This window comes from Cyprinus carpio, chromosome A10 (genome assembly GCF_018340385.1).
Source record: "Cyprinus carpio isolate SPL01 chromosome A10, ASM1834038v1, whole genome shotgun sequence".
In the NCBI taxonomy this organism is placed as follows: domain Eukaryota; kingdom Metazoa; phylum Chordata; class Actinopteri; order Cypriniformes; family Cyprinidae; genus Cyprinus; species Cyprinus carpio.
Window position 1 is genome coordinate 15,814,001 of NC_056581.1, and position 21,856 is coordinate 15,835,856.

Below are 21,856 nucleotides of genomic sequence, written 5' to 3' on the forward strand. Positions count from 1 at the left end.
AGGTACATTGCTTTTAAAAAGCCTAAGTGGATTTCTCTGCACATGAGAGTTGAAATTAGCTCTTCAGTAGGACTCAAAAATACTGTTTTCACAGAGCTGTGAATTCGATGCTTGTAGTAGACTTGATTAGTTTTTCCTACATGGATGAAATGACAGAAAGAAAAAAAATAATTAAAAAAAGACAAACACATAAATACTGTTGAGTTCTTGAAATTGTCCACAAATATCAGAAAGCAGAAACTGCTATTTCACAACATCTCAGATGTGATGCGTTATGAAACTGAGACGGAGGAAAACAGAAGCACAAATTCAAGCATGTGGTCAGCAGAGCCGGGGAAGAGGGAGACAGTTATGTGGCTTCCAGTGGGAAAAACATTCCAGGCCAAATCTAATGTCTCTTGTTAATGTGTTGGATGTTGTGAGTTTGTGTTTGTAAGAGCTGCTTTCACCCAGATTATAGACAGGACCTTCAAACTCATTAAAAGTCCCACAAGACCACCACCCAAAATCAAAGGTTCCAAGCAGAGAATATCAAATTGTTCAGAGGAGATTTTAGAAGCCAAACAGAGACTTATCAACAGTCACAAAACGGATTTCATTGTTAAAATTTAATCTTGTCAAAGTGAGGAAATGTTTCACTTCTCATTGTGAAACCACTGAAATAACAAGAACTTTCCAAGCCAACCATCATCACAGCATCTGAGTGTGTGCATGTGCTATGATTTGCTTGACATTGTTAGAGCGGGTTGCTGACAAGGTCAGAAATTAAAGAGTGCATTCATATAAAAAGTGCTGCAGAGATGGAAGATCTCTGAGACAGGATTACTGTAGATATTAAGGGCAAACATGGATTGTAAAGCTTGCTGTCTGGTATAGGTGTATGTGCAGAGTTTAAAAAAAATAAAAATACATATCCATGGTAAACATACACAAAGCTGACTCAAGCACTTAGTTTGTGATACCATCATTAAACCAGATGCTTTTTATGTAATTGTCCAACTTGTTAAGAACATTATCCAAATTAATATTCAATAAAATTATACTGCAAAAACAACAGCAAAAGTCACAAATTACACCCAGCTGTATGGACAATGGCAGGGTAAATTTAATTGGTAGGGTGTGAAGATACACTTGATATTTAAACACAAAACTGGATGAGGCAGATATCAGCAAAATAAAGCCTTTTCACTGGGGGCGAATAATATCACAAACATTTTTTTTTTGAAAAATGCTGACATTGCAAAGCCAGTCCTAAGAAGAGGTGACCAAAAAACTGGAGATTAACTGATAGAAACCAAAAACTAGCTACGGCCCCAAGAAAGTCACTTAGCAAGTAATTGTGTTTTCTTATTTTCTTATTATAGGTCTAAATAGTGGTTTATCAATATTACAGCAATACACTGTCCAATAGCATTCAAGACCAAATCTATTGACGTATGTAAGATCTAATTTCCAAAAAAAAAAAAAAAAAAAGTCTGATTCAGTATACACCTACAATTTTATAACTACAGGTCCAGGATAACAACAGGAACATGTCTGAACTGTTTTTACTCACGTTGGTTCTTTGTCCCGCCCCTCCCCCATGCGCTCATCTTGTAGGACCGGCTCAAAGAGGCCCTTGTTGGGCTGTGGCCAAAACAGTTAAAAATATCCTGGAAATTGAGGAAGTTGAATAACACCATGATCTTTACAAATATCTGGAACGAGCGGTGAGAGTAAAAATGTACGCAAACAAACATACTTTTGTACGTTTTTACAAAAGCCACAAAGATGGATTTCATCCTAATGATGGATGATTAATCGAGCAGCTACATCCTTTCCTCAGTGGCGACAGCATTTGCAGCGAAATGCATTTGTATGTTTTCAACAGAAGAGGAATACAAAAGGATTCCCTGGAAGAGAAGCAAAGATCCGCCCAACCGCAAGCATAAAACAAGCGATGGGAGAGTCTCACGTGGGCAGCCGCACAAACAGACATATGCAAAGTATTCAAAGAACCCACACGCCTTTGAAACACTGCAGTGTGCATTAAAACATCAACTGTGACTGTTAGCATTTGTAGTGACTAACACAGCATGACTATCATATGACAAAGTAATATCACAGCTTCTCCACAAATGAAGTGTCACTGATTTCACTTTCATCTGCAACTTCTGAAAGTACCTAACAAGATCTTACACCATCAAGAAATGCTAGTTTAGGTTCATGTTTCAACAACCTGCTGATATATTCATTCAAGTTCAGTGAGTAAACTGGCAAAAATGTGACCTTGCTATTGCAAATTAAACATCAAACAATGTCTAACTGAATCAAAATGAGCACCAGGCTCAAAACGGAACTCATGTGTTAGTCATATGTAGTTATCAGCGGTCACCATAAACATTTCTGACAGCTCACTTATCAAGTGTACTTCAGTTACACTTGCAAATACACACAAATAACTGCTACATGCAATCTATTGCATCTTTTGTTCTTAAGACTAAGGACCCATGGGTTTGGCTCAACGTTACTACCTGCTCAGCATCCGAGTTCTCATAATCCTCCTCGTCAGCGATCAGAGACATGGCCATGGCTCTTAGAGTCCTCTCAGCACTTAGCTAACTGACATGGCTGCAGCTCCGGCTTGCTACTGGCTGCGAGACGGCACAGCCCTCCCTTCTGTTCCTTAGCCGCTAGAGCAAGACATGCTCATGAATATGCAACAGGGGAAGTTCCAAAAAGTGGGAGGGGAGAGGAGAGCGGCAGAGCCAATGGGTGTGCAATATGCAAAACATGCTCTTTAATATGTGCCAACACAGCTTGGACACGACCACTAGGAAGCGAGCATGCAGAACAGAAGTGTTCAAACCGGGTCATGGGGTAAAGAAGAGAGGCCAGTTGGGGCAGTATAAGAACAGATGGTATTTAATCACAAAAGACAGACACAATGGAGGCGAAAATTCAGCTGCTGGGCTTTTAGTAGTCGAGACAGTTTTAGTGTTGGGGGGGGGTACAAAAGCCAACAACCAATCACGTGTCACAGTCAATAGGGAAATAAACTAAAACAAGTCTATAAACCCAGATTTGCATGTGATTGGCCAGGTCTAATTTTGGGGGACTGCCAACACTTCCCTTGTGTGTGAAGCTGATTCATCATTTCAGTGAAATACTAATGCAAAGTTCCGCTTTGTCTTTGCAAATAAAGACATTGCACAATATTTCAACTGAATCTACCTCACAACACAACTATTTTGGTAATACTACAACAACAAAAAGGGCTTTTTAAACAAAACTCATCTAAACGTATTCTTAATTTCTACATCAACCATGAATCTGAAGGGGGAAAATTAGGAAGGAATGGAGACAGCAAAACCTTTATAACATGTTTTGGTCCTTATCTGTCTTACTCTAAAGTACAATTAACCGATGACATTGCAATATGTAAATCAAATTAATGACCTTAAAATAGATGAAAATCTTGCTCAGCCACATAGTAATGTTTCTAATCACTCTACATAAACATTCATACCTTGCCTGTCTTCTTTGGCCAGCATACAATAGGAGAACCAGAGATGGCCAACTTTGGATTGTCATCTGCATGTTCCTTCAGCACAACCTGTTCAAGAAGCAGACAAAAAACTAAATTGAAAACACAAAGTACATACACATACATACATGCATATACACATACATACACACACACACATATACATATATATATATATATGTGTGTGTGTGTGTGTGTATAATTTAAAATGCATATCAAGTTAGATAGAGATACCATGTTTTTAAAAAAAATAAATAAAAATAAAAATAAAAAAATTAAAAAAATATATAGATAGACACACACACACACACACATACACACACATATATACATAAGTTCAGACACTATTTTTATTGTATTTTATTTATTTTTATTTATGGAAATCAAAACATTGAATAGTTTTGGTGTGCGAAAATATACAATGCACTTTTATACTTTAAAATATAATTAAAATATTTTAATATTCTAGAACTTATTTGAAATATTTCAATCAAATAATTGCCTACAAATAAGCCTACAAATTTAAATAAAACAGATAACCCAAAATCTTGTGCATGTTTTTAATGTTGAAGACTTAGACTTGGTGTACCAATGCCACCGTAAGTTAATGCAACAAAAACCTTTAAGTGCATTGCAATGCTTTGTTCCTGAACCTACAAGTCTAGGTCTGCAACTACACCGCACCCAGCAGGTGCTTACTTCCATTTACTATTCCTTATGAAAAGAAAACTGAGTCAGGCAGCAGCAATAATGATGTCAATTCAAGGCACTGAGTGAGAGACAAAACAAATGACACATGGAAAATGCATAAAGACCTTCACGTCATCAAGCAGTGCTTGTGGATCCTCGATGCCCTCTGGAACGCATCTCTTTGTCTCCGGAAGGGATTCCAGCTTCTCCACCAAGGCCTTGAGTCCACTCAACTCAAACTCAGTCAAGTGGGTCCATTTGCTGGAATGTTCCATTCCAGGTGAGCCAGACGGAGTCTTGGGACACTCTGAGGGCAGGGACTTGAAGCTGTCTTCAGAATCATTGGCCGGGGATTTGAAAGTCTGATAGGGAGGAACAGCTGAGGAGGGCTGGGTCATGCCCTCTGTCCTTTCTAACCGTGACTCACACGAGTCCTCCTCCATGTCCAGCCGAGGAGCAGAGACGAGACACTCAGTTACAAGCTTGGGTTCAGCTAAATAAAAATCAGAAGAGAAAACAAGAATCACCAAAAATGACACAAAGACCAGAGAGGCCTTGAGCAATCTTAGGAATCATGTTGATGAGTGGTATGACTGAAATAAGGAAACACGGGAACTTGCATGTACTTTCAGAGATTAGAAATGCAAAGAAGGGCTCACTTAGTAGATTGGCTCACTTCTGGTGGAGTTCAGTAAGAGTGATTAAAATGGATATTTATAAACCCTCTCCAATACAAATTTATGGATTGTTTCTGCAGCTTACACTACAGACCTGCACTCCCGCGGGACTTTATGGGCGGGTAGAGACTTATGTGTGTGCAGGATGCAGGGGAGTAAAATGATTCAAGGCACTTCCGCAAAATAGAAATATCTTAACATACCATATCTAAAAACAAATAAATTGTTATTCATCTATTGCAGAAAAGGCAACAGAAACAACTAATATAAAACAAAAATGATTAACAGGTGCAAGCACAGGCAGAGTTTCCTTTTGTAACGTGTTTGCAGTGTTGAGCAATGTAGCCAATCACAGACATATCTGTTGATTTCTGGAACACAATGGCCATTCAGAGATGTTTAACTTCCTCCTGCAAAGACTATAGAATACCCAAGACGTGTCACTCCTATATAGTCGTGGCCAAAAGTTTTGAGAATTATATAAATATTAGTTTTCAAAAAGTTTGCTGCTAAACTGCTTTTAGATCTTTGTTTCAGTTGTTTCTGTGATGTACTGAAATATAATTACAAGCACTTCATATGTTTCAAAGTCTTTTATCGACAATTACATGACATTTATGCAGAGTTAGTATTTGCAGTGTTGGCCCTTCTTTTTCAGGACCTCTGCAATTCGACTGGGCATGCTCTCAATCAACTTCTGGGCCAAATCCTGACTGATAGCAACCCATTCTTTCATAATAACTTCTTGGAGTTGTCAGAATTAGTGGGTTTTTGTTTTGTCCACCCGCCTCTTGAGGATTGACCACAAGTTCTCAATGGGATTAAGATCTGGGGAGTTTCCAGGCCATGGACCCAAAATTTCAACATTCTGGTCCCCGAGCCACTTAGTTATCACTTTTGCCTTATGGCACGGTGCTCCATCGTGCTGGAAAATGCATTGTTCTTCACCAAACTGTTGTTGGATTGTTGGAAGAAGTTGCTGTTGGATGGTGTTTTTGGTACCATTCTTTATTCTTGGCTGTGTTTTTGGGCAGAATTGTGAGTGAGCCCACTCCCTTCGATGAGAAGCAACCCCACACATGAATGGTGTCAGGATGCTTTACTGTTGGCATGACACAGGACTGATGGTAGCGCTCACCTTTTCTTCTCCGGACAAGCCTTTTTCCAGATGCCCCAAACAATCGGAAAAGGGCTTCATCTGAGAATATGACTTTGCCCCAGTCCTCAGCAGTCCATTCACTATACTTTCTGCATAAGATCAATCTGTCACTGATGTTATTTTTGGAGAGAAGTGGCTTCTTTGCTGCCCTTCTTGACACCAGGCCATCTTCCAAAAGTCTTCGCCTCACTGTGTGTGCAGATGCGCTCACACCTGCCTGCTGCCATTCCTGAGCAAGCTCTGCACCGGTGGCACTCCGATCCGGCAGCTGAATCCTCTTTAAGAGACGATCCTGGCGCTTGCTGGACTTTCTTGGACGCCCTGAAGCCTTCTTTACAAGAATTGAACCTCTTTCCTTGAAGTTCTTGATGAACCTATAAATTGTTGATTTAGGTGCAATCTTAGTAGCCACAATATCCTTGCCTGTGAAGCCATTTTTATGCATGTTTCTTTGCAGGTCACCATGGTTAACAATGGAAGAACAATGATTTCAAGCATCACCCTCCTTTTAACATGTCAAGTCTGCCATTCTAACCCAATCAGCCTGACATAATGATTTCCAGCCTCGTGCTCGTCAACATTCTCACCTGAGTTAACAAGATGATTACTGAAATGATCTCAGCAGGTCCTTTAATGACAGCAATGAAATGCAGTGGAAAGGTTTTTTTGGGATTAAGTTAATTTTCATGTCAAAGAAGGACTATGCAATTCATCTGATCACTCTTCATAACATTCTGGAGTATATGCAAATTGCTATTATAAAAATTTAAGCAGCAACTTTTCCAATTTCCAATATTTATGTAATTCTCAAAACTTTTGGCCACGACTGTAGTTTTGAATGGGGTAAAATGCAAAGCTCAATATGGCCGCTCTATTGAAGGAAGCCCCACCTTCTGAATAAAAGAGCCAATCACTAATTGGTAAAGTCATTGTGTCACTCCCGGTTGCTATAGAAACAGTCAGTGTTCCGAGATGCACGCTTAGGACTGCGCATGCGCACTGGCCGGTCTAGCCTAAAAAAGCTTTTTATAACGCTATTTGAGCAAAAAGACATATGAGACTTCAAATATGAAATCCGCAAAGTGAAATGACTTGCCTTAAAGGGACTCTGGTTCCTGTGCAGAGCTGAAATTTGCGTGCTCAAGAATCCTCTCATTAAAATACACGAAGTGTAAATATTATGAAAGATTCATTGTGCATTTATTCATTGTGGTATAACAGATCTTTGTGAGATCGCGACAAACTGAGATGTCAGCTTTTTAATGGTTCTTTTCAAAGAGCACTCCCTTTATAATCAAGCTGCTGTTCTTTTGGTTGCTAGCCGACATTCTATAACAGGCGGTGGATTGCGCAAGCTTTACGTCTGCGCTCCCGTTAACAGCTGGCAGATCACATTACTGTGCATTTGCATACACTTGAACTTTGTTGCTTTGCCAACGCTGTCCGTCACTTGAAAATGACTTCTGATTACGTTTGTCACTGCAAATAGCTGTCAGTTTAGCCAACTCACCAGCGTGAACGCCGAACTCCAGGCTCATGTATGAACGTCTGGTCAAGCAGTTCACATACCTCTCCAACACATACCAGCACATCTCATAGAAGAAAGGGTAGCGGAATTTGGAGTGCACCTAAAACCGATATGCAATGAATTAACACTATGACAAACCTTGGAACACTTTACAGTAAGGTTCTTTTTGTTAACATTAGCTAATGCAACTAACAATGGACTTTTATAGCAGTTATTGATCTTGGTTAAATGTTAATTTCTACTAGAACAGCATGATTTTTTTTTTTTGTTTTTTTTTTGATTTTTTTTTATGTTTTTGGGGGGGCGGGGGGTTCTAACTGTTGAAAAGCTCCAGGTTTGGTTTGTAGGGCTGCACAATTTGGGCCAACATTTTATGATTATCTATCATTTTAACTATAATAGTAATAATTAAAGTCATAATTTATTATTATTATATTATTTTCATTTTTTGTAGTAGTAGTAGTAGTAGTAGTAGTAGTAGTAGTAGTAGTAATGTTTATTTTATCATTTTAAATTATAATTATTATTATTATTATTATTATTATTGTTACCATCATTATTAAAATACAATTAAAATTATATTATTACTGCTACTACAAAATAACAAATATTAATATTGCAATATCTTTGCAAATTATTAAAAATCATATATTTAAAATGATATAATATTTTTAAAAACAGCACCATGCTTCAGTGTGATGCGCAGCATGTATATTGATTTAATTTGATTTGATAATAGCACTAAACCATTTTGTGATTATGGTTTTTTTGAAGCCCTAACTTCTACAAAAACTAATAAATTGTTAAGATTTCAAGTTGTATAAATTACCATGAATTAACATTATGAATAATAAGTACATTATAAATTAGCATTAACCTACATTTTAAAATGCTGTAAAAACTGCTGTTCATTGTTAGTTTGTGATACCGAATGCATTAACTGATGTTAAGAAATTAAACCTTACTATGAAGTTGAACCTAAAACCTACATAAAAAAACTAATATAACTGGCTTCATAATAGATGGCTCTTGCAGTATGAGAAAAACGACAACATGACTAAGATGCTTCTCATGCACATATCTTTCCATTCCGGCTCCTCTCCAGGGAGGAAACTCACATTCTCAGAGTTATGGAGGGCTTGTGCTCTCATTCCCTCATACCTCCTTCAGGCAGAGCTAAATTTAGAGCACTGCAATAATGCAGCCCCTGGAACAACACAGCCAGTGCCACGATCCATCTTCATTTCTGGCTGCTCTGTCTAGCAAATATAAAAATAGCCCAGCCCACCGGCTCTAAGCCCTGCAAAGCACATCAAAGTGTCCTGGAGCTTCTGCTAGCAGAAAGTGAGCGACCAGAACTGGTTTGTCACTTTGAAATGTCACAACACTTCAAAGGTGTCCAATGCTGTCACTAAAACATCCTTTTTACTGTCAGCATCCGAGCCAATCAGAAATCTTGTTTTAGGCTCAGTCCTCTCAAATTTATGCAGTTTGGGTCACACTCTAGTGGGAAAAGATGGTCCTTTTTGTCTCAAAAAAACTGAAACCACATCTATAGCATCAAGTACCAGTCTCAATATAAAAAGGCATTTGCAATCAGATCTGATTACATGCAATCTGGTTTACGTAATCAGGTTCTAAAAATGAAGTAGTTGTAATTAGATTATATTACATTTTTTAATAATTGTAATCAGACTACAGTTCAGCTGAAACTCTTTCTTGAGATTTTAAGGTAATGAGCTAATAAATTAAGTATGACAATTACAGTAAATGTTTATGGTTCTCTGACGTTGGTTAATGGTCACATGGCATGCAGATAAACAAATAAAACATTTCATCTTTTTTCATAAGTGCTTATTTTAATGATAAAATAACTTAAATTCACTACATAACTTAAAATACAAACACTAAAAAAACAAACACAAACCAATTTCTTCAAAAACCCAAGTTTTAGAAACAATCACTAAATCACTTCATCTCTAAAAAACTTCATGTTGTTAATAACAAAGAACAGATTCTATTTTTTTTCTCTTTGTATTTTTTATATCAATATGGTACAAGATTATCCTATTTAAAACAATGTAATAAACGAGTTAGGTCAAAAACAATCTAAAAGTAGTCTGATTATATTATTTAAAATGTGAAATGTAATGGATTCCATTATTGACTACAATTTTTGTCACGTAATTTGTAATCAGTAACGGACTACAATTTGTGAGTAATCTACCCGGCACTTTGTACTATATACTCATAAATATTATAAATGGAAACAACTTCCGAAGGATGCACATTGATCAGAATTTCCTTCCACATGCATCAAATTAAAAAGACAGATCCTTAAACGCTGACTGATAAATCATCAAACTATCTATATTTGTAAATAAATGCTTTACCTTTGTTCTGTTCTCAATTTCGTAGACAGTGAGCTGCATGGGAATGTTAAAACTGTGTAGAATATTCCCGCCAAACACCAGGGTGTCTTCTGGAGTGTAGACGGCATGGATCCAACCTACACACACACACACGAGCAAAAATATGAATGCCCAATTTCAGAAAATGGCTTAAAACTCTTCTGCTCTCATAATGGCATTCTCCGTTCTTCATCTTATTCACGTCACTAAAGTCAAACCTGACGCTATTTTCTTGAATCCGAGCGCAAACATGAATGACATTTCAGTGGAATAATTACTTACATTTCAGTCTGACTTTATAGATCATGGAATACAGCATAAATGTCATAGGAATGGCTTTAATTGTGCTTCTTTGCTTGACAAACATAATCAATGACCAACAACTGTTGTTGCATTGAAAAGAGTTTTGTTAAGATTCTTCAGAATTTCTCCTTTTGTGCTTCACAGTAAACAGCATGAAGGTGAGCAAACAAGAACAGAATTGACATTTACAATTCAGTATTTGGCAGAAACGTTTATCCAATGTTTTTATCACTGGATAAAAGGTACACATTTCATCAGTTCATGCAATCCCTGGGAATCGAAGCTATGACCTTGGCATTGCCACTGACATCCTCTTCAGTTTTTACATTAAATATATGCACTCAAGCTCAGTGCGTCACCTGAAGGGATGAAGAACGTGTAGCCTTGTTTCAGCTCTACTCGCTGGCAGCTGTCTGAACGGTCACCCAGGAAGATATCACTCTGTTTGCCTGACAGCACCCAGTCCTCATACAGAGACAGATTGTGTGGGCTTGGAGGAATCAGCCAGAAGACCTGAAGAACAAGAGCGAGAGAAATGCAGGTGTGATTCTAAACTGGGATATGATTTTTCTTCTTTGAAATGAATAATTCACAAACTCATGTCAGCATTCATCCTTTATGTGTAAGTTATTTATCTCTTCAATATATTCAAGAGCAGATAATGTGGTCCAAAATCTTGGTTTCATTTATACCAAGAAATAAATAAAGTACAAAGTTTACAAAGTTGTAGGACATTAAACGTTAACATTAAATCAAAGAAACAATATGACAAACTTAGGGGGATTCTGTACTTTGTGAAGATTTTTAGGTGGCAACTGAGAATTTTTATCTATATATCTAGAATACAAAAGTGTATTAAATAAAAAAAATGCTACAAATTGAATTAATAAGCAGACATACAGTTGGGTCAAAAAGTTTTATTTTATTTATACTTGGAAATCATCAGAAAGTTTCAGGATTTCTAAAAAATTAAAAAAAAGAAACTTGACAAAATGAAGATAATGCTTTACTATTTATAGTCTGCAAATAAAATTTCTTAGATTTTTTTTATTGTTACTAATAATATTAGCAAATAATAAAATGTGGGTAACACTTTACAATAACCTTCCTTAGTTAACCTTAGTTCATAATGCATTAACTAAGAATGAACAATGCCTTTATTACAGTATTTATGAATATTTGTTAATGTTAGTTAATAAAAATACACCTGTTCATTGTTAGTTCAGGTTTATTAATTAATATTAACAGACAAGTTTTGATTTTAAAAATGTATTAGTGCATGTTGTGATTAACATTAACTATGATTTATTAATCCTTTAGAAGAATAAACTAAGAAGGTTTATTGTAAAGTGTTACCAAAATATGTATTGTAAAATTGTATTAAATAATAAACATGCTTAATAAAAGCATTTTACTAATGGTCTCAGACATTTGGACCCCACTGCATGTATGATTAAAAACTACTAAGCTCATAACTTTGCAATTTCTTTGCAAGAGAAATTGGTTCAATTCTCGTGAAAGGAGGAGGATTACATAACAGGCATAAACTCCTACAACTCTTCCTAGAAGTTCCCCCAGACATACATGTGTCACTCATCTTTCTTGCACAAGCCACCACTCGTTTGACCTTTCAGAGAGGATATTATTTGATACCCTCCACTTACACACACACAAACACAAGCAGCATTTCTGCTGACACTGCAGCCCCAGCAGGGATGCAACAATGCAAACAGGGAAGAGATTCATTTACAGGGCCTCTAGATACCTGATCTTTACAGATCACAAGCAAAGACAATGCTGCAGAAAATCATAATAGCTGTGAAAGTAATAGCATAAACAAACCCCTACCCCAAGTATGGCCAATAATAATAATAATAATAATAATAATAATAATAATAATAATAATAATAGCACCACTAACTACCAAACACTTACCTTCCTTCCTTTGAAGACATGGTACCATACCGATGTGCCGCCAAAGTCAATGTGGAAGTCAGTGAAACAGCCTTTTACACTCATCAGACAGTATCTACAGAAAGATAGAAACAGGGGAAGTACAGGGTGATTCGCAACATCTGCATAAATGGAGAAGAACGATAAATCTTAATGCGGTTTCTAGGTCCTGACAAAAAAGACTGTATTTGCAACTGGGAGTGACCACACCATGGAAATGTTCAACTCCCAACTCAAAATGAATATTTCCTTAAACCATATAAAGTGGAATTTCCCCTTCTCAATCAACAGCAAAATATTAGGATTTCAACAACAACAACAAAAAATTGTTTCAGCATTAAAATTAAAGCTAATTTCTCTCTCAGAACATACAGAACGACAGTCATTGACATGGGTTTGTTTCAGATAAAGCCATCTCAGCAGCAGAACAGGGATGGAAGCTATTTGCGGCTTATGCATTTGTCATCCACAGCGTTTATCAAGGAGCGAAATTAATCAAACCCCAAACTGCCTCAGTGTCTGGTTATAATCTGTCCCACTGAGCCGGGAGAAGAAGAAAGTGAAGAAATCCGTTAGCTCTAATGAGCAAAACGCATCGCTCACCGCAGGGCATCATGAACTAAAAAATGATTAGGCATCAATTTAGGCAAGCCCAGATGGTTGAGGGCCTGAGAAACGAGATTTCAAAATTTAGGGTCACCAAAGTAAGGATTTCACAATGGTTAGAATTGTAATTACCAGACAGTTTTGCATGTTTTGCACATCAGACTGTGCCAGCTGAAGTTCTGGCAGTGTAAATGTCAGATGATGTCACTGGAGATGACATCATGCCACAGCATCAACAAACAAGCACATTGAGCACTTTGATTCCAGATGTTTTCCATAATGCAAACATGGCAAAATCTTTCTTAGACTCATTAACTGAAGGCTGCAGCAGGTAACACTAGGGTAATACTTTGCAACCTGAACTCTCAGAGGTTACAACCTATAATTGGAGCTCTTCGATGAAAGGTTATGAATAAATAATCAGTGACTACATAGTACCCTCACAAAAGGCCTAATAACACAGTAATAATGACCCTTTTTAATGGATTAAAACACTTTATATTGTCACGGAGGTCATGACGTAATTATTGTGACTATTAATATAAAAATGTAATATTAATAGATTTTTTTATATAAATAAAAGAAATGTATTTTAGAAAATATTAATACAATTTTATAAAATAAATCAAATTTGAAAATATTATGAACATAACATTATGAAATATTTTTTTTTTTTTTTATTTAGAAAATGTATAACATTGATGTTAACATTACCCCATGTGAAACATATTAATAAAATTTTGATAATATAAGAATTTAAATATAATTTAATATTACATGTTTTAAAAATATGTAACATTAATATAAAAATTGCCCCTTGTGTAACATATTAATAGAATTTTAAGATTTAAAGTATTTTTTAAATAATAATAACGTTAATCAAAACAAATTTAGCATTAATATAAAATTGTATTTAAAAAAAAATTATCAATATAAAACCCCATGTGAAACAGTAAACAAATATAATATTATACATTATATTTAAATAATATAATATTTAAATCTGACTCTTTATTCATGGTTGTTCACATCTCCTTCCACATCTTATTTTTGTGCAGAATTGCATTTTCTGGCTACTGGAGCAGAATTTCATATTCTATAACTGTATACATGTATAACGACACCAAAGCAGAAAGAAATGCAATCAATAGTTCTGTTAGATGAACATGGATAACTCATACTGTATTTAGTAACAAAAACGGTGACTGTTGCAGCCCGTGTCATCCATCTCACAGAGCAGTCAGTGAGGGGGATGATGCACCAAAGCAGCCAAAACAAAACTAGACCCTTGATGTGCACAAACATGCTGAGTGAGCTTATAAAATTTCAGACCACACATGCAGCCCCTCAGAAAACATGTATTTTACCAGACCGCATAATCATAAGTGGAATGACCACAAATTACTGGTCACACTTTCATTAAACTAGCAAAGAAAGTTGAGCAGACTATACCAAACCTTAAAGGGACCTCTAAAGGATTCTTTAAATTATCGCACCATAGTATTCAGTGAAAAAAAAGACACATACCCAGAAAATGTTCATCCCCATTTGAAGCACTTTGCCGTTCTGACATCTGCCCATGTAATTCAAAAGAGGAGAACTGAAGTGATTTTAGCGCTGAATTCTTCCTTTATAAAGAGCTCAATGAATACAGAGAGTCGGGAGGAGGGAGTCAAAGGCAAAGTGAGATAGAGAAAGAGAGAGAGTGGGCTTTCCTGTGCAGGAAATACTGCTATGTGATATTCTGATTGGCTGAGCAGGATTCATTGGGATGCTGCAGCAGCCCGTGAAGATCCGCCTCTTCTCCGCATTAGAAGTGTGCTGCCTAGCAACTTGATGGAGTCACAGCCAGCTGCAGGCAAAAGAAATGCGCAGCAAAACAAGGGACTGTGGGAAATGAGCAGACCTCATCTTTGACTGACGCAGGATGTCAGAGAAGAGTTTTGACTCAACAAGCTCGGAGCTGTGTCAGAAAGCCAAAATATTTCCTAAAGGAAAGTCGGAGCAGACAGGGGAGCAACAAAACCTTTATGGGCATTGAAACACGCACATAAAATTGAAAAAATAATAATGATCTCCAAATGGCAAATTTGCTTCATCTATCCAGTTCTTTTTTGCCATTTACAGAGCCTAACTCATCAGAGAGCCTGTGATTTCTCAGGACACACTCAGAAAAAAAATGGGGGACACTTTTCACATTTCTGGGATTCTCAGAAGCAGAAGTAGTCAAAGTCGGGAAGTGGTGAACAGAAACTACAACAAATATAATTTTTGCGTGCCCATTTGCTCTAATACTAACAGAAACAAAATCCACAATAGCATTTCTGTTACTTTACAAAAGAGAAAAAATACTGAGCGATTGATTACGTCACTCCCTCAGCCTCTGTATTAGAAAAACCCCCACAGCAGCATTAACTAGTATTTCACTGTAAATTAATACCAAGATAATATATCACAAAGTATAGTGAAATAAATGTACATAAAATTAAAAACAGGCAAAAAAAAACCTGATTACTTTTTTTTTCATGGTAATAACAGTAAATGCGTCATCACAGTCTTTGGAAAAAGGTCTATTCTTAATTGTTTTCCAAAAACGTACTAAAATATTACCTCTGAACTTTGGGATATTTCATCTCAGACATGACGTTTGTGGCTTCGGTTTGTTTCTGTTTAAGATGCCGCGGCCACATATTGTCCACCCAATCCACCAGATCCACCTAAAGACAATCAGAAATACGTTAAAATAAAACGACGGGCATAATAAACATTAAAACCCAAAGAGACCAAGGAAGTTTTTAAATGCTTGACAACTAGATTAATTTACAACAATAACTGAAATTCTAACTTCCACACTTTATTATTAATATTAACAGTCACCCTTTGCATGTGACAATAACAGCAGAACATGTGCACAGTTATTATTGATATACAATACTATTATAGCTGTTATTAAAAATTGTAAGTAGCTTTTATTTTTATACTTTTAGTTTCATAATAATTCTTTTTAAATTTATAGTCATTCTGTTATTTGCTTTAGTCATTTTAATTAGTTCTGGTTTAATTTAAATATTACAATTTAGGTTTAATTTGTTTTTATTTTTATTTTAGTTTTTATTTATTTCCAGTTCGTAATTTTAGTGACTCAACTTAAACTAAACAAAATTAGAAATACTGACTTGGCAACTAACTAAAATAAGCTCTTCAGCTAATATTTGTATTTTATCTTTATTTCAAATATTCATCACATACTTTTTTTTTTATATTATTTCTACCAAATAAAACAAACATTAACTTTTATATAACTTTTTAAGGAGAGATAAGTGTGATTTTTTTTTTTTTATTGTAAATAAAATACCCAAAAATTGCATGAAGGCATTAAGATTGAATTGCATTCGCAAATATCACTGGGCCATAAATTATTACTAATTTATTTGACCTGATATTACTAATTCATTTATTGAGCGGAGCATTACTAGTATCCCTGCTCTCATGTACCCAATTACTGACATGCATGATACTTTGAAGAAAAGTCACAAGTAAGATTTGCCTTAATGTCATTTTAAATCATGTTTAAATGGCAACTGCGCAAATGAATGTTGAAAAGCGACAAATCAACCAAAAAAAAAAAAAACTATCATGTTTCTTACCACAGTTGGTCTCTTGATCAAATTCTCCAGTTTGGTGTGACTGAACTCCAGGCTGATGACGTTGAACAGCTTGTCACGTTCATCCTCAGGCGTCTCAAAGTAGCGGACGAACTGTGCCATGCTCATCTCTGAGCCCTTCTGTGTGCTAACATCCATCACGTCAACAGCTCGCCTGCTGCCTGAACATCCATGCAGTGACAAACACTTTACCACTTGATAGGCTACTCCTCTCAGTTATAAGAAGTAACCAAGTTTAAACGTTTTGGTTCTAAACTGGAACCTTTATTTTCTAAAATGCACAGCCAATAAATAATCCTCACTGTTCTGTATTCATTACCCTCTTAATACAAGGATAATTCCAAAGTTATTTACCAGCATCATAAATCAATGTACAGGCCATGAATCTGTGAGTAAATATGAGGCTCAGAGAGCTTATGTTCTTCCTCAACCCTAATAAGGAGTAAGATGGACTGTGTATGTATGTGCATGACATCATCAATTTGATCAGCCAGATAAACTAATGCATATGTACTCTTCAAAATACCAGCACACAGAACAGACATGGTGCATGCGTTTAGTTTCATAATACAGCAGCAGAACATTGTCCTGTTCATGCATAATGCAAGACCTGATTAGATATTAAACAGAGAAAATGCAATAAAAGTCCCAGACAAAAGTATGGATTAACAATGTTATCAAAACGTTTTACTGCTTTTCATCTGATTACAGTCAAACAACTTTGCCTGTTCATTTTAGATGAAAAAAAAAAATAATTATTAGTACTTACCAACCAAACCCTTGATTTCACTTACAGTAAATTCTGGATCCGGCATTCTGTAGTACATTAAACAATTCAGATGAGTGATTCACAATGTAAAAAGTATGAATCTAGCTGAAATAAAACTGTTTTACTTGCTCTTACCTAATTCCCAGTCCATCTTTGGCTTTAAATATGAGTGGAGTTCGCAGTGCCTCTCTCTGAACATATTCATATGTAAAATCTAGGATGGTACAAAAGATGTGGTTGCTAAAAGTTACACTGTGTTGAAAAAACAAATCCCTGGATTTTAAAATAGAGAGTATATGAATGACCCAAGTATTACTTGTAAACCAAGACTTTAGACACAACTTCTCATTCATTATGACAGTTTCTCACATTTTAAAATAATTGTCATCAAAACTATGAAACATCTGAAATGGCAGATTGGGAACATTGTAGTGATCAATCTTCTTATATATAAACCCACACTAAAGAGGTTCATATGAATGCACACTTTCCACTAGAACAAATCTATTAAAATATAATACAATTCTAATTTTGTAAAAAAAAAAATAAAAAAAAAATAAAAAAACTGTATGTACTGTAGGCAACAATTTATATAACACATTTGATTATAGCGATGTGGATGTTTGCACAAACTCTGAAGTTCGGCACTCCAGTAAAGAAAAGTCCAGTCACATCACGTTTATTTATATAACAGTACAATTCAATAGATAGCCTTAAATCAAGCAGCTTTGCAGTATTAAACATGAAAAACCAGAGTCAGTGTCGCTTTCAGTTAAGATTATAACTTGATTTTCTGTTATAAAGCAGCTCTCCAGTGTGAAGCTAGCTAATGATACAATAATTTTATTAGTCAATTAAAAAATTAATTGTTGAAGTTTTAGTTTGGTTGATCTACTGTAGCTCAGGATTGTTTTGATTATCATAACCCTATAAAGGTATTTTAAGAGAGATTATGTTAGAATAAAATGTTTAGCCAAAAATAAAACATCCTATCACTTACCTTTATTTTGCTGCTTAAATCAGTTAAATAATCATCGATTAGTCAACTAATTGTTAGATTAATCGATTATCAAAATAATCGTTCACTGCAGCCCTATAATTGACATAATAGATATTTACATATATTCCACAAGACAAAACTAAAAAACAGAATTTACACAAATTATCCTGTTCAAAAGTGCTTTGTTATATATATATATATATATATATATATATATATATATATATATAGAGTACAGGTCAAAAGTTTGGAAACATTACTATTTTTCATGTTTTTGAAAGAAGTTTCTTCTGCTCATCAAGCCTGCATTTATTTGATCAAAAATACAGAAAAAAAATGTAATATTGTGATATATTATTACAATTTAAAATAATTGTTTTTAAATTTATTATACTCTAAATTATCATTTATTTCTGTGATGCAAAGCTGAATTTTTAGGGATCATTATCACATGATCCTTTAGAAATCATTCTAATATGATGATTCATTATCAAAGTTGGAAACAGTTCTGCTGCTTAATATTTTTTCAGAACATGTGATACTTTTTTAGGATACTTTGAATAAAAAGTAAAAAAAAAAAAAAAGAAGCTATGTTTTTAAAATATAAATATTTTGTAATAACAATATACACTACTGGTCAGTAATTTGGGGTCAGTAATTTTTTTTTCTTTCTTTTTTTTTTTAAATAAAATCCATACTTTTATTCAGCAAGGATGTTTTAAATTGATAAAAAGTGTTAGTAAAGAAAAATTTATTATTAGAATATATATTATTAGATTTTTTTTTTTTTTTTTTTTTTTTAATAAATGCTGTTCTTTTTAACCTTTTATTCATCAAATATATTAGACAGCAGAACTGTTTCCAACACTCATAATAAATCAGAATATTAGAATGATTTCTAAATGATCATGTGATAGACTAGATGTTACATGTGACACTGAAGGCTGGAGCAATGATGCTGAAAATTCAGCTTTGCATCACAGGAATAAATTATTTTTTTCAAGTATATTCACATAGAAAACTATTATTTTAAGTTGTAATAATATTTCACAATATTACTGTTTTTTTCTGTATTTTTGATCAAATAAATGCAGGCTTGATGAGCAGAAGAGACTTCTTTCAAAAAAATTAAAAATAGTAATGTTTCCAAACTTTTGACCTGTACTGTATATGTGTATAAGAATATAATACATAAAGAATATAAACACTAAAAAGTAAAAGAACATGTACCTTCTCCCTCCATAAACTGAACAAATTCACTGTTGTATGAATTGCTCTCAAGTTTGTCCTCCACGCTGAAGCCCCTGATGTTTGTAATTTCCTCCACATCTGACAAGTCCTCGTTCTCATCGTACATCCTTCTGCAGGTCGAGCGCTGGATGAAAACAACACATGATGAAGATGAAGAGAACCTGCCTCATTCTGTGCTCGGATGTGAGATATAACGCTGGGCTGGGATGCTATATTATTTGCACGAACGTCAAATTCCATAATTAACATCCAGGCCTTAATCGTCGACCATCTTGCAGCTGTTATATAATTAAAACATGTCAAATCAGCGTGAACAAGTTAAAACTTCTCGATGAATATTAGACACGAGGCTCGCGGGGCAACAATGTGTACTGTCTCGCACGAGCGTCTGTATATGGAGCATCTTGCTCTCTTTGTAATATTATGAAACATGTGCCCTTTCCTGTTTACCATTACGAGCCGAGAGTTATTGCATTTAAACTACTAGTGTGGCGTATGTCGCTCGAATTCTCGTATTACAGTGATGCGCACCGATTTAGGCCACTAAACACAATGCATATCGATGTGAGGCTGAAATCCGCGATTTAAAACGAGTCTTTGAGAGGACAGCTTCAACTACAAACCAGTTTGCGTCCGGATTCCGCACACGCCTCCATGTCCGAGCCTTTCGTCCGTGTTATTTCCCCCAGCGCTTTATTTGGACCATATTTAACGCGTAAAGTTGTGCACACTTTGATTGCTTGTATAGAAAACTATGGAAGGCGAACGGGGCCAAAAGTCTTGAAACGGAACGCGTGAAATTTGACCATGTCAACACACAATTTGCTCGCGTTAAAGGGATAGTTCACCCAAAAATGAAAATGTGATGTTTATCTGCTTACCCCCAGGGCATCCGAGATGTAGGTGACTTTGTTTCTTCAGTAGAACACAAACGAAGATTTTTAACACAAACCATTGCAGTCTATCAGTCTTATAATGGAAGTGGATGGGAATCACGGCTAAAACAGAATAAAAAAAAAAAAAAAAAAAAAAAAAAAAAACAAAACCAAATTAAACCCTGCGGCTCGTGATGATACATTGATGTGTAAAGACACAAACTGAATAGCATTTATATGTTAACTTAACAGTATTTATATTGTTTTTTATATTTACCTCTGATTCACGCAATGTCCAAACTGTTAGAAGTATCCTGAGCAAGTTCTCAGCAGCTGGCACATGAGATGTTTTCTTCTTCTTGCTTTATGGCGGATCACAGACTTATAAGTGCATTACCGCCACCTATCTCTCAAGTGGACCATTGACAATCTATCTACAATCTCAATTAGGATTGCTCACCTGCCGCGCATCTCTCCGATTGAAAATAAACTCGGGGTTGTTGTGTACACGGTGTTTGTACAGAAGATGGAGGATTAAAGGGGTGTTTCAGGGCCGCTCACACATTTGAAACAAATAGTAAGGCATAATCTAATTTTTTACCCATGAAAAAAAAACAGTTCCAATGACCAGAATATACACGGACCTGGGAGTAAGAGTAATAACTATCAAATGAAAATAAATAACAAAAGGTATTAACTAACTAGCTACAACACTAATTAATGACCATAAACTAAATAAATATGAGGGTAAAAAATATTACATGTTCAAAATTGCCACTTTAACACGGCCAAAATGTGTGCGTTGAGAAACACGTTCAAATTTGTCGTCTTAATTCAGTCAAACTGTGTGTTTTCACACGTACCAAATAAACATAGCAAAAACTGACGCTTTAACACGGCCAAAATGTGCGTGTCTACACGTACAAATGAAATGTGTTAAAAATTGCCGCGTTAACACGGGCAAATTGTGTGTGTTGATGCGGACAAATTTCAAGCGTTCCTTTTCAAGACTTTTGGCCCCATCTGCCTTCCATAGAAAACTAAGTAGGAACCATTTTTGTGTAGTGGACCGCGTGACGTCACGGTCAACAGAATCAAAACATTGCATACACATCACGTGGATCATTGTTATCATTGTTTATTTATTATTTACTAATTACTTTAACAAGCTAAAAGTAACCAAGTTGACATCAAAATGTGCATATTTGCTAATATAGTAAGGAGAAAAAATTTTTTTACAAATAGAAAAGTTTTTTAATAATGCATAATACTAACTAAAATTAATTTAGATTTTTTTAATGAAAAAAAGTTTTTTTATCAAAATGTGCATATTTGTTAAACTTAAAAAAAATATGTAGTGTTAATTAAAATAAAATTATATTTTTTATGAAAAATAAAAAGTGAATATTTGCTAGTATAGCTGTTAATGCTGATATTTGCTAT

At 35.2% G+C, this 21,856-nt stretch overlaps 1 protein-coding gene across 6 annotated transcripts in view; it reads right to left on the reverse strand.

The window, feature by feature from the left end:
- Nucleotides 1-21,856, reverse strand: part of LOC109065515 (lysine-specific demethylase 2B-like) — a 28,540-nt gene that overhangs the window by 5,838 nt on the left and 846 nt on the right. For 2 of the 6 annotated variants that reach the window (XM_042765387.1, XM_042765389.1), the window contains exons 2-12: nucleotides 19,518-19,662; nucleotides 17,423-17,501; nucleotides 17,288-17,334; nucleotides 16,501-16,679; nucleotides 15,464-15,570; nucleotides 12,230-12,323; nucleotides 10,654-10,807; nucleotides 9,974-10,089; nucleotides 7,563-7,680; nucleotides 4,342-4,709; nucleotides 3,509-3,595 (exon numbers count right to left, since the gene is read on the reverse strand). In XM_042765387.1, coding sequence (XP_042621321.1) covers nucleotides 3,509-3,595; nucleotides 4,342-4,709; nucleotides 7,563-7,680; nucleotides 9,974-10,089; nucleotides 10,654-10,807; nucleotides 12,230-12,323; nucleotides 15,464-15,570; nucleotides 16,501-16,679; nucleotides 17,288-17,334; nucleotides 17,423-17,501; nucleotides 19,518-19,662 — 1,494 coding nt within the window. Of the gene's footprint in view, nucleotides 1-3,508; nucleotides 3,596-4,341; nucleotides 4,710-7,562; nucleotides 7,681-9,973; nucleotides 10,090-10,653; nucleotides 10,808-12,229; nucleotides 12,324-14,380; nucleotides 14,762-15,463; nucleotides 15,571-16,500; nucleotides 16,680-17,287; nucleotides 17,335-17,422; nucleotides 17,502-19,517; nucleotides 19,663-20,161; nucleotides 20,371-20,419; nucleotides 20,461-21,856 lie in introns of those variants that run through there. The other 4 variants (XM_042765388.1, XM_042765386.1, XM_042765391.1 and 1 more) reach the window with 4 other exon arrangements.